This window comes from Neopsephotus bourkii, unplaced genomic scaffold (genome assembly GCF_033783945.1).
Source record: "Neopsephotus bourkii isolate Nb327-2 ecotype Australia unplaced genomic scaffold, CSIRO-AGI_Nbou_v1 NB_318, whole genome shotgun sequence".
Lineage (NCBI taxonomy): Eukaryota > Metazoa > Chordata > Aves > Psittaciformes > Psittacidae > Neopsephotus > Neopsephotus bourkii.
The window spans coordinates 8,517,489-8,533,426 of NW_026900826.1; the positions used below are offsets into that span (position 1 = coordinate 8,517,489).

The 15,938-nt window shown below is 44.0% G+C and overlaps 2 protein-coding genes across 3 annotated transcripts in view; one reads left to right on the forward strand and one right to left on the reverse strand.

Annotated features, from left to right (window-relative positions):
- Window positions 1-422: 422 nt before the first annotated feature.
- Window positions 423-4,337, reverse strand: RPS27L (ribosomal protein S27 like). The gene is made up of 4 exons (XM_061347599.1): window positions 4,179-4,337; window positions 3,861-3,969; window positions 1,027-1,137; window positions 423-609 (listed from the first exon to the last, which is right to left on the reverse strand). The coding sequence occupies exons 1-4, from the start codon at window positions 4,182-4,184 to the stop codon at window positions 581-583; spliced, it is 255 nt and encodes an 84-aa protein (XP_061203583.1). The 5' UTR covers window positions 4,185-4,337; the 3' UTR covers window positions 423-580.
- A 5,634-nt stretch (window positions 4,338-9,971) lies between these two features.
- RAB8B (RAB8B, member RAS oncogene family) overlaps window positions 9,972-15,938 on the forward strand; it is a 30,432-nt gene continuing 24,465 nt past the window's right edge. For both annotated transcript variants that reach the window (XR_009724622.1, XM_061347600.1), the window contains exon 1: window positions 9,972-10,171. Coding sequence is in view for 1 of the 2 variants with exons in the window: in XM_061347600.1 (XP_061203584.1) it covers window positions 10,048-10,171 (124 nt within the window). In the remaining variant the exon portion in view is untranslated. The remainder of the gene's footprint in view (window positions 10,172-15,938) is intronic.

Sequence of the window (15,938 nt, forward strand, 5' to 3'; positions counted from 1 at the left end):
TTTTTTTCTCTTGCATAGAAATCTCTGCACAGAATACCAAATGCAGTTTCAAGACCAGATTAGAGGGAAGGGGAAAAAAAATCCCCCAACAAAACAGAAAAGCAGCTGAACATAAGTGAGTAACTTTGGATTTTCATTTATCACCACATTACGTATGTGGTGATAGAGGGACTAAAGTAATGCTGAAAGCAAGCGAGCCATTTGAAATCTCTCTACCCTTTGCAATCCTTGCAGTAGTGAAGTATACAAAATGCACTGTTAGAGCAGTTTTCTGTTACCATACGCATCACACTGCTGTAGTTGATAAATGAGGGCAAGGAAGCCACAAGCCCATGGTTTTCATATTCAGTGACACCTCCCAACTAACAATACACTCTTTATAAAAATAGAGCTCAGTTGAATGCAAACCTGCAGGAAAAAAATTGCACTTCAAATTATTTATTGAAAAAGAGATTGCAGCTCATTAGTCACTAGTGCATGTAATCTTTACAAAATCAATTGTAATTACATTGTATTAACAGGCAATTTTAAACTGGTAAGGCTTTCAGGAGCACAGATCCAAAACCACATGCTCAAGTGTTTAGTGTTGCTTTCTTCTAAATGAACAGCCTGTGAAGAAATCACATGAGTATAGGGATGAATAAGTCCTTGCATTGTTAGGCTGCCTTGCAAAACTGCCCACCCAACCTAAGTAGGAAAACTCATGCGATAAATTTAAACCTCAGGTACCATAATAGGTGAAGATTTAGTACTTCAAGCCTTCTCTGACTCAACCAGGCAACACACCTGTTGTGTAATTCTTATTAAAATAAGGGCAAGGAATACTATGTCTTTTCTTCCAGATGCCTTTTAAAACTTCAGTCTACTATTCCACCCCTTAGTCATACAAACCCCAACTCTAAGCAATTTGCAAGATAAGTGTTCCAGTATCATTTTCAAAATCAAAGCTAAAATGTTTGCAAGCTCTAGATATATAAATGCATTCACATAAGTGGAAGTTTTAGGCCACTAAACATTGCCTCTTACCTTCTGTTAGTCTGGCTTTACCCCCAGTAGGCTGACACAGGACAGTTGAGCACCCTACACACAGAACAACTGTTTGAGCGTGGCTGAATACGGTGGTGATCTTGTAGCATCCTGGAAAACAGCATGGTTAAATTTTCCATTGACCATTTCTAGAGTGATTTTTTTGTATGTGTAATTGAACCAGATACTTGAAATACACTTGTCCAAAAAGGCATCTCTGTTTCATTCCACAGCAAACCAAATAAAACAAAGCAAAACATGGTTACTGGGATATGAAGGAGTTGCTTTTACTGGCATGCATATGAAAGCAAGTTAGTTAACTGAACCCAGTATGAAAATCAACACAGCCTGATAGCTGTAAAGCCCTAATTAGCCTGTGATATGTCTCCTGCAAAAGAGTCAAGAAGAACTAGACTATCCTTCTCTGTTGATTAGAACCACCCATCTACCTAGGGAAGTGTTTAACTTGTAATAGTAGAACATCGCTGTTGGCAAAGTCTGGTAGCTGTGAATATGAACTCTGATGTTTGAATCAATGTTTGCTTTCTGTTAATAATCGGTGCACGTAAGGCATGTGCTTGGTTGCATTCTATAAAGCTAGCGTCATATCTGAGTAAGACTTGCACAGAATAACTTAACTAATTCCAGATGCAAGAAAAGGCATCAGCAGCACTTTGTCTACAACTTCTAAATTATATTAGTTATAAAAGAATTAAATCATTGTCATACATGGCTTAGACAAGCAAATTTCACTGCTTTCACTCTTTTCCCTAAAAAGTGTTTTTAATTACCCACAAGGAATTTTTGGAGGGAGAAAATTTGTAAAGGATTTTGTCTAGATGTGGATACATAGAATAGACAGATAAAGGTGAGCACAGATTCCATTTTCAGCATGCGTGGACCAAAAAAATAAGATAGAATGTATGTTGTGAAGAAGGGCCTTAGAAAGCTCTCGGCACCTCTTGCTTAAGGCTCCTGTCAGTATTGAAGTTCTCCTTCTTTGCTCTGTATGCCCCTCAAACTCAGTAACCAATTAATCCAACAATAATGAAGATAAGCAATGACCTATGGGCCTATGTTGACATTAACTGTATTGTAATATGTGTGTGCATGCACACTGGTTTGAAGAAAGTTGAAAAAAAGAAGCAGTATCAGTGGCTTAACCTTCAACCATGTTTTTTTTTAAAGTAACTACACTGTACTTTCAATCTGTTTTAATCAATTCACATCACTTTTAGATGGAAAACAATGTCTCAGAGCTGCTTAGGAATCTAAGCTGCTAAGAAAGGATAATAAGAAAACCTGGCTACAGCAACAATTCCCTTCTTCTAGTCAGGATGATCACTCCTGTAAGTAAGTCTATGCATTTTCTGACTGCTACAGTAGTAAATAGTAAATAAGTTAAGCACACTTGACAGTTTCTGTGCCTAGACATAGATGTGGCTGTGCTGATAGAAGGTGTCTGCTGGTAGAACATCCTCCATTGATTGTGCTGGAAACCCCCAGGTTTTGGTTTATAAAAGAGAAGTTGGTTATACTGATGTTTCTGAGCCAAAGTGGTGGAAATCTTTGAAAAGCAGAAGCAAACCCCGTATGTGTGTGCTAGATGTCAGCTTGCTTCTTGACAGCAGCATGAGATAAAGGCAGTGTGAAGATCGGCTGAGAAAGTTGGGGCTGTTCAGCCTGGAGAAGAGAAGGCTGTGTGGAGACCTCATAGCAGCCTTCCAGTATCTGAAGGGGGCCTATAAGGATGCTGGGGATGGGCTCTTCATTAGGGACTGTAGTGATAGGACAAGGGGTAATGGGTTAAAACTTAAACAGGGGAAGTTTAGATTGGATATAAGGAGGAAATTCTTTCCTGTTAGGGTGGTGAGGCACTGGAATAGGTTGTCCAGGGAGGTTGTGAATGCTCCATCCCTGGCAGTGTTCAAGGCCAGGTTGGATGAGGCCTTGGGTGATATGGTTTAGATCGAGGTGTCCCTGCCCATGGCAGGGGGGTTGGAACTTGATGATCTTAACGTCCTTTCCAACCCAAACTATTCTATGATTCTATGATCTATGTTTTACTTTCTATGTAAAATGACAGTTGCCGGCATATATCCTTGTGTAAAGTTTTTCTGGGTGCTCTTCCAGAATCAATCAGCTTGCAGAAGGAGGAAAACAATGTTGTCTTCCATTTGAAACTTGAGCCATGGATGCTTTAAAGCATGAAAAAAGACTACAAGAAATCTAGAGAGGGACTTTTTACAAGTACATTTAAGCATGTGTCCTTGTAAAGGTCAAGGGGGAATGGTTTTAAACTGAGAGGGGAGAATTAGATTAAATTAGATTAGGGTGCTGAGGCGCTGGCACAGGGTGCCCAGAGAAGCTGTGGCTGCCCCATCCCTGGCAGTGCTCAAGGCCAGGCTGGACACAGGGGCTTGGAGCAAGCTGCTCGAGTGGAAGGTGTCCCTGCCCGTGGCAGGGGTTGGAGCTGGATGAGCTTTAAGGTCCCTTCCAACCCAAACCAGGCTGGGATTCTATGATTTCATCTTATTTCTTACACATGTAAATCTGAAGGGGGTGCATGTGAGTGTGTGTGCCTACTCGGTAGGAAAAACGCCAGACCTCCGGAAAGAAAAATAAAAACCCTGTTGTTTACATTCACCTTTGAAAAAGGGTGAAAACACTCATTGTTAAACAAACAGAGCAATATATATGGCCCGATTTTTCTATACAGAACAGATAAACCAATTTATATTGAAAGAAAAAAAGAAAATCAGACCTTTAATGGAGATGACCCGTGTACAGAATTAGTTCTGATCCTGTCTGTAAGATGTAATTTAGATATTTACCTGGGCATTTTACATCCATGAAGTAGGAGTTGGGGCTCTGCACAAGCCGTTTCTTCTTGTGCTTTCTCCTCTCATCCTCCGCGGAGGGGTGCACCAGGTCCTTGGCCAGCTGGGGAGGGCAGAGCACAAAAGCGTTGGGCTCAACGCACAGGCTTGGACGCCGCGAAGCCGCCTCCAGCCTGTGCCCGAGCACGGCCGCAGCGCTGGGACCAACGGCCCCGGCGACCTTGGTGCGCGGTATCGCGTTGGCTCCGGCACCCGGTACCGGGTCTGGCAGAAGGGCGAGAGCAGGGTCAGCCGGGGCTCGGAACAACTTACGGGCATCTCGGCCTGCAGCGGCGCCCGACCCAGACCTGGACCCGACCCCGGCCCCGGACCAGGGCTACTCCTGCCGCTGCCGTCCCTGCTTCCGGCGGGCGGAGCCGCCCGGGGCTCCCGCAGGAGGAGGAGCGGAAGGAGGAGAGATTGCGGAGGGCGGCGGGGCGGAGGGCTCCGCTGTCTCCTCTTAGGGACGTGGTCTGCGGGACTGCCACGCTGCCGGCGGGTCACTGCCCTGCCTGTCACCCGTGTCCCTTTAGTTGACCAGGCAATCAGTGCAGCGTGTGTGCACGGTGCACTGGCTTCCCGTAGAGCACCGCTGTACGAGCGCCCGCTGCTTCCGCGCAGACAAAATGGCACAAAATCACAGGGAAAGACAGCGGGAGACCTTTTGGGATGGCCATGGCAGTTTGTGGTGGGGCAGTGCCGCAATGCTCGCTCTCCCTGCAAGTCAGAAACTGATTAAGCACAGAGAATGATAGTCCTAATGTGCTTCTAGTTCTCTTTTCAAAAAGTCTGCTCATTTTTCCCTCTTAACAGAGGTAGTATTAGGAACAAATTCTTCCCCAAAGGCTGCTCAGGCATTGGAACAGGCTGCCCACGGCAGGGCTGGAGTCAGCGTCCCTGGAAGTGTTCACAAACCTTGCAGACAAGGCCCTCACTGACATGAGTTAGTGGTGGCCTTGGTGGTGCTGGGGAACGGTTGGACTTGATCTCAAAGGCCTTTTCCAACCCGGCTGATTCTATAATTCTATGATTCTATGATCTAGAAGTCCCATCTACTTTTATATTAGATGCTGACTGCATTGTCACTTGTGGTGTTTCACAGTAAAAGACATATTGAGTGAAGCTGTGCTCATGTGCAGGGGTGAGGGGTTTTTTTTCGCAGTTTCCCACCCCAATCGACAAGTGAAATGCAGAAGAAACTCTCTACTTCCCATTTATGTGCTCCGGTCAACTTGGAGACCCTCAGAGGAATCAAAATGTTGGAGATAATGGGAAGGAAAAAAAAACCCTAACATTTTCATCAATCTTTTTAGTAAGAGCCTGAGTGGGTTTTTTTCTATAAGTCAATGAAAATAATCACAAATATAATCTGTAAAGACTCTCGCTCGGATTTAATTTACTCAAGTCCGAAACACTTAAAGGTGTAATTCACTACAAGCCCGGTAAGTGGCACCAATAGGCCTGGGACGTATAAAAGTGGCCGGTATGAAAAGTACATTTTATGTACAAGGGGCAGCGTGCTGAGCTCTCCTCCTCCTTTTTCCCCATCGGGGGGAGAGAACTGACGCGTTTAGCAGGCAGTATTTTAAAAGTCTGCCATGAAGCACAAGTGGAGATGGAAGTTTATAGAAACATCTTTGTGACAACAATATTCCCAAAGCTGGGATGGCCTCTGCAGTGCTGACACTGAACGTGACTTTCACAACACTTTCTTCCCATCCCAAAACCCAAGAGCAGACCAATGTGTTGTAGTGCTCCAAGCCGTTACACTGGTTTTCCTTTTCTCATCATCACAACCGTTGTCTTGTTGTAATGCTGTGTTAGCATACTTTCCTTATGTGCTGGAATGGTGATGACACACAAATAGTGGTATTTTGGAAGTATTTCTTGTTATATCATGGGGAATTTAGTATGAAAGGCTCTGACTCATATTTTCCCCTGCATGCTGTCATGTGAAGTTAGGAACATGAACCAGCTGTCAGTGCAGTCAGTTCTCGAGTCTTGGTTGTTCCTACTACCTTTCAGTCTTCTTCAAATGCATGTAATTTATCTGCAAGCAGAAGGAAAGTGGAATCATCTGTTTAAGCCTCTTAATTCAGAATCTGAAGGAGAAAAACATTTTTCCTTTAAGGAAATAACCTTTGCAATGTATGAAGCACCACCAGCAAAAAAAGACAACTTCTGAAGTGCTGCCCTCCTTCCTCTCTTCCTCCCAGCTTTCCCTTCTTAACATGTCTTTCCTGCGAGGAACCTCTGGTGCTCGAGGAAGACTTTAGAGTCACAGTTTACATTAAAAATTGGTTTCTGTGGAAGGGGGGCGCACAGGATGATCTGAAAACAGGATGTGTTTTGGACACATTCCTCTGGTTCTCTATTTTGGTTGTACTGGAGATTCATTTCCTTTTCATAACTGCTTGTAGTTCAGTGACCTGCTGGATGAGTCAGTTCTAATGCATTACCTTCAATCATAATGACTGAAGCTTTTTTGAAGTATATTCTTTAGAAAACAGAAACACAGCAGAGTTTAAATTGCAAGTTGAGAAGAGAAATGCTGTCTGTACCACAAGAGTACTGTCATTAAGACCATTTAGATTTGCATGCACTAGCCAGCTCTAAGCTGCACTCAGAATAAGTAGGTTCACTTCAAGTGGTATGTTTGATCTGCAACACAGTCTCCCTGTGGTTTTACCCATGCTGCAGAATTAAGTATTACAATTTTAATGGATTATAAATTAATGGTGTAAACCGTGGTGTTAGTGGTCTAAACCATTCATTTGGTTTAAATATGCTTATGCTGAGATAGTTTAGATGAGCTCTGGAACTTAAAGAAGGTCCACTTTTAGCGCTACTACAGCAAACCTTGAAGTTAAGGGAACTTACAGATAACAGCCTTCCAGTATCTGAAGGGGGCCTATAAGAATGCTGGGGAGGGACTCTTCATTAGGGACTGTAGTGAGACAGGACAAGGGGTAATGGGTTAAAACTTAAACAGGGGAAGTTTAGATTGGATATAAGGAGCAAGTTCTTTACTGTAAGGGTGGTGAGGCACTGGAATGGGTTGCCCAGGGAAGTTGTGTATGGTCCACCCCTGGCAGTGTTCAAGGCCAGGTTGGACAGAGCCTTGGGTGACATGGTTTAGAGTGAGGTGTCCATGCCCGTGGCAGGGGGGTTGGAGCTTGATGGTCTTAAGGTCCTTTCGAACCCTAACTATTCTATGATTCTCTAAGAGTCTTAATGGTGTTTTTCTTTTCTGAACTAAACATATTTTAAGAAATTTTTCTTCACCTGATAATGGCTTGATTTAAGCTCTTCTATATAAAGTTCTACAGCATATACATCTGGAAAATTCAGACATTTAGATCACGAGAGTAAGGGACTCTCTTTGTAAAGACCACAAGACTTGAACCTATGCATTCATCTTTTCTAAACTAGGACTTAAAAGCAGGACATATGGACATACCAAATGCAGTAAGACAAAATGTAGAATGATCACAGAAGTATCTACCTGCAGTGAAAAACTTATTTACTGCAACTGGGGAATAAGTTAACCTCATTATTTTTAAAGGGGTGTCACATGATAGTCCTCAAACAGTAATAAATTGCGGAGGCATCTGCCAAAACCAGAGTTGTTACAGATATGCATCAAAAATATTATGATATTAGTTAGCAGAGTCCAAAAGCTAAAGAGCAAAGCTCGTGTTAATGATTTGCAGTGAGGTGGCATTTGGGACAAGCGTGCCTTGTAAGATTATCTTTTGTAGGACTTGGACCTGTAGATTCCAGTTAGCATCAAAATAACAGGGTTCTGGTTCTACCCACAGGTTTTAAACTCGACTGTTTTTTTGTAACCTTGTACTTAAACAATTAAGATGTAGATTTTCCTACAATTTCGTATGCATTGAACAGAAGAGCTTGATCAAAGACATCTTTCCACACAGTTCTCTTTACTTAACCAGTCTCACCTTTGAACTGAGGGGAAAAGAGGTTTTTAAAAGTTCAAGGTAATGACATCTATCATCTGAGAGAGTGAAAATGAGAGTGGGAATGAAGTGGCGATATAATCTTTTGGGTTTTTTTTCCTTAAAAGTGTAGAAGTTGGTAAAATAGTCACAAGTTTTCATGATGAAGTATCATAGCGCCTTGGTTACTGAGCCTTAACAGCTTGATAGTACTCCTCAGGGTTTTACTAGGATATTCAAAGTGTACATTGTACAATTCTGGGTTTTCCATGTTCTAAAAGAAAAAAAAACGTAACTCTTAATTTTTATATCTTGTTTTTAAAGTTCATGGCTAAGTAAACATCTGTCCCATAAATCTGGCAGACTGGCACTTTCCCAAACCCGACGCAGTATTGCAAAGCACTGGTGTAATTGAAGAGGGAAGTAATTTCCATTATTTTTCCATAAAACTCCTCTTGTATAACAGATGGTGATCGCAAACATATTGCTCCAGAGACATATGGAAGCCTGTTTGTTCCATAAAACTCAAGAGTGAATATTAACCCCAGAATTACTCTCTTCAATGCTGAAATGCGATTGTGTAGTAATCTTCAGTATGGGCATTACAATACATAGCAACTCGTGTCTCTGAAAATACAGATATAGGGAAGTGTTTCAGAGATTAGTTTTTTATTTGCCATTTCCTATAATATGATGATTCATGCTAGTCTGAAAGAATTAACCAATTTGGTTTAACTGCTACAGTGCCAGGTTGCCACTATCGTGTATAAGATTTAGTCTTGTAATGAGTACCGTAACAACCCATCTGAACATCTGAACAGCCCCACCGCTATACAAAAATGAACCAAGCAGCCACACTTCCAAAGCCCTGAGCTCAGCAGAGGTCTCAAAGTGTGTAAAAAAAAGAACTGGCAATTCCCCCTATCCTTGTTTTGTTGCGTTGATCCTGCTGTGTCAGATGATATCCTGGTCTCCCAGAGGTCTCAAACAATGAAATTTGTACTTGAATCGCAACACAGCCTCTGTCATGTAAAATTAGATCTTGATACGGTTAACTGAAAGCTTGGTTATTGTTCATGATATTCATCTTCTGCAGAGATTTCCACCAGCTCTGTCATTGCATATTTGATGGTTTGTTATGACAAACATGTATTGGCCAGGAGCACCACCAAACTGAGACCCTTAACAAGAAAGGTTTGGAATAACTGATAACTAGCAGCAGAATAGCTTTTGAGTTTTCAAGGTTTATAATGGCTAAAATATTTTCCTTTTTTAGCGATTCCTTGGAATACTTTGCACAAATACAGCTGTAGCCAGGTGCTGGAATAGTTTAGCCCTGTTTCACCCCATCAAATTGTAGGTTAATGTCATAGAGTGATTTTTTTGTGTGTTTGGAATGTGGAGGCTAACCATGTATGACAGCTTTGAACCTCGAGTGAGTTCAGAGGACGCCATGGAGGTGCTGTGAGGGCTGGAGCAGCTCTGCTCTGGAGCCAGGCTGAGAGCTGGCCTGGGTCAGCCTGGAGAAGGCTCCTTAAGGGGAGACCTTAGAGCAGCTCCAGTGCCTAAAGGGGCTCCAGGAAACCTGGAGAGGGGCTTGGGACAAGGGCCTGTAGGGACAGGCCAAGGGGAATGGCTTTAACCTGCCCGAGGGGAGACTGAGCTGAGCTCTTAGGCAGAAGCTCTTCCCTGTGAGGGTGCTGAGGCGCTGGCACATGGTGCCCAGAGAAGCTGTGGTTGCCCCATCCCTGGCAGTGTTCAAGGCCAGGCTGGACACAGGGGCTTTGAGCAAGCTGCTCTAGTGGAAGGGGTCCCTGCCCGTGGCAGGGGCTGGGACTGGATGAGCTTTAAGGTCCCTTAAAACACAAATCAGGCTGGGGGTCTGTGGTTATTTACTGTGTCACTTCAGCAGATAAATCTATGGCCGTTTGCAAATCCAGCTGGGTTCCACTGGGAGTTCAGCCAGCAACAGAAGAAGGAAGGCAAAGAAAGAAAGCAACGCCCCTCGCCGCCATGTCCCTGTGCCCGTCCCTCCCGGCCGGACCGGGCACTTCCGGCGCGCCGTGACGTGTGGCGGCGGTGCCGCGCTGAGTGGCCGCTGGGCTGGCGGGGCGGGGCGGGGCGCGGTGCTTCTCTCCCGCGGTGCCTCCTCCCGCTGCGGCGCGGGCCGAGCCTGAGGGAAGATGGCGAAGACGTACGATTATCTGTTCAAGCTGCTGCTGATCGGCGACTCGGGCGTGGGCAAGACCTGCCTGCTCTTCCGCTTCAGCGAGGACGCCTTCAACACCACCTTCATCTCCACCATCGGTGAGGCGCCACGGCTGCGCCACCTTCCCAGGGGCAACGGGGGTCCTGGCCGGGGCCCTCCCGCCGGGAGAGGAATGGCCGGGATGGCGGGACGGGGAGCGGAGGGGCCAGCGCCGCAGATATCGCCGCCGGGGCCTCGCTTGGCGGCCTCCCGCTGCGAGGGAGTGGGCGGGAGCCCTGCGGCCGTTGCGGGCCGTGTGCGGGAGGAAGTGCCGCCGCCGTGTCCCGGCCTGGCCGTGCTCGGGAGCGCTGCTCCTGCCGGCCCCGTGCAGCCTGGCCCGGTGCGGGAGAGGGTTTGTCCCTCGGGGGCGCGGCCCCTGCCGGGGAGCTGCAGGGTGCGGGCCGGGCCCGGCGGCAGCAACAGTTGGCCCGGCCTCGGCGGCTGAGCCGCTGGGCCGCTCGCCTGTTGGTCGTGCTGTTCGTGGGAACGGTGTTTCCGTGGGGCGGCCTGGGCGATGGCGTGTGCGGGGCTGCAGCAGCGCCCAGCCCGGCCTCACGTCCCGAGCAACGCGGTAGGTGAGCTGCAGGGTGATCGTTGTGTCGGTTTTCTTGAGCTTTCGTTATGGGTCCTTTTCTAGATGTGCATTCTCAGAAGGTGGCAGAGGGCTCGGGCAGTTCATGTTAACTGTGGGTCGTGCGCAGCTGCACAGTGACAGGGACCATACGGCTCTCAGCAGGTCGTTTAACTGGCTCTTCTCAACTGTTACAAACTCAAGCGTGTACATGTAGCTCATGGGTTTGAGATCTGGAGTAGTTCTGTTCAAGCTCTTGAGTCAGCTGCAGTTAGAAGCTCCGTACTGACTAGATTGAGGAACCTTCTCGATGAAAGTTGAGTTTGGTCACAAGTTTGGTGGTGAAAAGATGTTTCTAAAGCACAGACAATTTCTGTTAATGATAGCAGGATGCTATACATCGAAACAGGCTGCTGTGGCTTGTGTTTTTGTGAGATTTGTGAGTCTTAAAGTATTTTTCCACTGAACTAAACACAAGCAAAATTTTCAAGTTCTTCACTGTCCTGGGCTTAGACCACGACATTCACTGAGATATTGATTAGTTGAAACTGCCCCAACTCTGGCAGTGTTCAAGGCCAGTTTGGACACGGGCTCAGAGCAAGCTGCTCTAGTGGAAGGTGTCCCTGCCTGTGGCAGGGGTTGGGACTGGATGAGCTTTAAGGTCCCTTCTAACCCAGATTAGTCTGTGATTCTGTGTCTGGCAAGACTTGATATTTATGGTTAGCCCCTTGCAGTTGAGGTCACTTAAAATACAGTACACTATTTTCTGGATGAAAGGGTAAACTGCATTGGAGGTTGCTAGTGTTTAGAAAGACAAAAGTAATGCTGGCTTTGGAGAATAACTAAAAAGGTGAGTAGATTATTGGAAGGAAATTGATTTTTAAGATGGGGTGGAATAACATGTGACTTGTTTTATGTTACCCAAATGCCATATCCTCTTCAAACACTTTATTATGCTGAACTTGGTGCATGGGGAAGAAACAAATTTTGATGTAGGCAGATGCTGTTGACTCCATGAGGTATGGCTGGCATTTCCAGCACTTTGAGAACAGATTTCCTGCATTGCAACAAAATATTTCTGAAGAATTAAAATGGCATGTTCCTCTTCTCTCTGCAACCGTTTTCAAAGTGCTGTATCAGTAACGCCGGCTAATCAAGGCCTGAATAGCATTGCTCCTACAAAGTCATTCTGCTGTATGTGTGGTAGAATGAAAGACTTAATAAACATTAACAAATGCTGTATAGTTAAAGAAAAGAAATAGCCTACGTTGGTAGTGTGCTAAATATAAAATATCTCTTCATACTTTTGAAGAGATAGCGGACATAAATGGGTGTGTCTGACTCCCAACCCTTTTCTTATGTTTCCTAAACTGCTTAGCCCCTTAATATTTCTTGTTCTCACTGGTTCCCTTTGAAGTCTTGAGGATTTTGAATGTGATGCTGGTTCTTTTCTTGCCTTACTCAGTAAGATTTTCTACCATTTCCTTCCTTTACACTTGCTTTCACAAGGGTAGTGTTTTCGACACTGTTCAACCTGAAGAGGCTTACTGAGACATATTTCTGATTCCATAGGCAGTATTTGTGATTTTACAGTTCAGTTTTCCTTCTTATAGTTTGTTTCTTCCAGTCCCTTTCATTTATTAGCAAAGAATCTACAAACAGTGAAGTTGACAATGCAGGAAATGGTGAAACTGTTCATAAAGTGCTGATGTGTGCTTCAATAAAAGTACTTGGGGGTTTTCAGTCTCTTTTGTATATTGCTTGTATTACTTTTAGGTCAGTCATGTAGATCTAATCTGTTCTCTGTGAGTGCATGGTGGCTGCTCAGTACTAGTCGGTTTTAGAATTGTCACCAATACAATTGTATTATCACATCTGATGAGCAAAGAGAGGCATTCCACTTTAACAGTTCTGATTTTTTTCCCTTGTCCAAGAAAGCAAAACCAGCCCTGGTTTGGAAGGAGGCAGAGGGATGCAGTGCTTTCCCAAACAGGCCCACCTGCCAGAAGAAGTTTTAATGTCTTCAGATTAGCATTCCTAATTGAGCACACCAAGTCTTCCTCAAGTATAAGCTGCCAGGCTGTTTCGTGTATATGTTCTCCAAAAAGGGGATTTTGCAGTATGATAGTACTTCCTGTTACAGTGTGTGTTCAATCCACACTGATTTTACTTAGAACATATGATATTATGTGCCCTTAGTGGTACCCTCATCCTCTGGTCTGTTTCCTAACAAGGTGTCTAAGAAGGCATAATTTGAGATGTGTTAAAGTAAAATTTTATTCTTTAATTTTATGTATGCAAATGCAGTTTATGAGTGAAGTCATTTAGAGGTTTTTCTTACATACATGGGGTTAAGCTTCTATTTCAACTTTTTTTCTTTGATTCTAGATCCAGGAATTAAAACAGACTTCGTTGCCATGATGTAGGGGTGCACATCATGTCTAAGCACCAGCTATCTTTCTTATACTTTCCTACTTCTGTTGTTGTTTAGTAGTTTAACTGGGGCTAAACCACTACAGTGCAGTTACCAGAGCAATGGAAACACTTCCCAAAAGAAAAAAAAAATTAAGAGGGGGCTGTTGAAACATTGCTCTATTATAGAAATGAGTTAATAATTAATTGGAGTTACTTCACCTTGCATGATATACTTGTGTTATACTTGGCAGATTTCTGCTGTCATGCAAAACATGCCGGTAAGGCTGCATCCTTGTGGATTGCTTGGAGGTTTGCAAATGGTCCCTTGACTTTTCTCCTCAAGATTTTGGTCATGCTCTAATGATGGTTGTACTGATGCAGACAGTAAGGTCTTCCAGCCTGGTGTCTCGAGGGCAGCAGTTGCATGAGTAGTAGGAGAAAGGGCAGTGCATGTGTGTTTATAACTTATTGTGCTTTTAATTCTGTTTTGGGTGACTCTTGGTACAGGAGTCTTTCTGTCTTTGTCTTGACTACCTGGTGCAACTCATACCTTCAGCAAACTTTGCTACCCGTTATGAGAAGTGAACCAGCAATCTTTCTCTCGGATGATCCCCTTGGTTATTGGAGGTGATGTTTTTCAGTCTGTGAAAGCACAGGTGGGCTTTCATGAGCTTTAGGCAAGGCAGGTCTTAGCCTTCAGCAACTTGACATTTCTTGCACGGAGCTCCATATTCGTGCTTGGAAAACTTCTCACAGGGTGGACAAGTCCTGATGCCGCTGTGGTCCTTCGTGAGGATCAGCTTTTCACTGCTAATGTAGGATACAACTTTTACAGCAGGAACGTGTTATGTAAGGTTATGTTGTTTAGTTTGCTTCCTGAGTGGAAACTTCTGCTTTTGCACAGTTGTACATGGAAAGGAAAATGCAGTTGAGTCAGCTCATTTTCACACTTCAACAGCTCCTAAAGCAAAACTTATCTTGGAGTATCGCATGTGCATTTTGCTAGTCATTTCAGTGTGGTGTATGAGAATAAGAAGCATTAATTTAGCAGTCTCCAAGTACCTTAACTTGCTGTTCAAGTAGTGCTGTCTGGTAAAACTGGATTGGGTTTATCATTCCAAGTAAGAAGGTATATTCTTTGCATTCCTTTCAACTTTCTGTTTAAACTGGTTTCCGTGAGAGTAAACTGATCTTCTAGCCAGCAGCGTTTCTGACCTGGTACAACTGCTGCTGACTCTGACACAAAATTTGTTGTATTTATTCTTTTGAATCCAAGGTGATATCAGCGTTTGGCAGGAAGCTGCCTGCACGAGAGAGTCCTGGATCCCAGAGCTCAAACACACTGTTGATTTTACAGAAGTAACTTTTCCTTAGCCTACATCTTGCAAAATAGGTCACGACTCTGGCAGTCAAGCACGTGGCTGCTGACCCCTGAACACTCTGAAGAAAATCCTTGAGAAGCAAAATTATCAACTTCCCTTTTGGAGTGAAATTTCCATGTCTGTAACACATAATGGAAATTGGTTTGGTTTACTCAAGTTAAATTATGCCTCACGGAATGTTTCTGTTCTTCTTCCCCATGGTTACTTGTTAGATAAGACAAAAGACAGGTGGTTGTGTTTTTTTCCACCCTCTCATTAAGCTTCAGCACTCCTTACAGTCCTTCAGTCCATTTCTTTTGGCCTTCTCCAGATGACAGGAGCTGTAGAAGAAAACACACATCAATGACAGATGAGCAAAGGGAGGAAAGAGTCAGGAAGGAGTTGTCTTTATTAATGGTAATTATAATAAATGAATTGTAAGTATTCTCTGCCATGCATAAAGTGACCGAGGCTAGTGTGTGTCTCAGGTATCACCATTATTTGTATCTACAGAATGGAAGTGAATGTTCAAGGTTTGTAGGATCTAGGACTTGGGTATTTATTCAGTACAGTGTGAGAAGGACATCAAGGGTTTTACATGGGAATAGGGGCAGGCAGCATTAGGGAGGCAGATGTGAAGGTGGAAGAATGATTCCGCATTCAGGGTGTGTGATGGGTGGTCAGCAAGATGTTACTGGATGTTGATCAGAAAGTGGTGTTAGTTGGAGACATCGTAGCTTAAAAGCATTAAAGTTTGTATCTCTTGTGACCTTAAACTTGATACGGACACCTAGCTGGTAACAAAAGACATCTTAGACTTTGATTTTCGTCTGCCCATGGGGTTGTGTTACCCTCCTGTATTCATCAACAGGCCAGCAACGTAAGTGAAGTTGTTTGGCTTTTCTTAAAAATGCTGGTGCAGCTGTGTTGCTGCCTGTTAGTCTGAAATGGTGTGGCAGATGTCTGACTATGCCTATTCCTAATTGGCAGGTGGAGGTCTATCTTGGTTATGTCTTATCTGGTTATTTGAGTGACAGGAGGGCAGCTCAGACCTGCTTTTGTGGCTTGGATCGAATGCAAAGCTAAGAATGCAGGCTGATGCTGAATGAATGTAAGAACAAACATATTGATCGATACAGGCTTTGAGAGAGGTGCTGAACACTTGGCTTTTAGGAATTCATTATTTACTTTTTTGGAAGGATTTACTGGTCCGTCTGCAATAGCATATCCTTTTAGTAGAAATGCATCTTGAACTGACTTACTTCAGAATTTAACTGAAATTCGTAACAGGTGGTTAAGAATCCATTCGGTATTTGTATTGATGCTTTATTGCATGTTTTGTGATAGGAATCAGGTGCTTGCAATGCAAGGGATATGATACTGTTTAATTGGATGTTTTGGTAGTTGCAGTGCCCAGTCTGTCAAGCTGACTGTAGATATATAAAGTAGATCTGATCCTTTTCTAATGTGAAGAAGCAA

What these genes read in the sequence shown, in the direction of transcription:
- RPS27L (XM_061347599.1), bottom strand. An exon ending in CATGGATGTAAAATGCCCAG is followed by an intron (nt 1,138 to 3,860) that starts GTAAATATCTAA and finishes GCTGTTTTCCAG; the next exon opens with GATGCTACAAGATCACCACC. An exon ending in TAAAGCCAGACTAACAGAAG is followed by an intron (nt 610 to 1,026) that starts GTAAGAGGCAAT and finishes ATTTCTTCACAG; the next exon opens with GCTGTTCATTTAGAAGAAAG.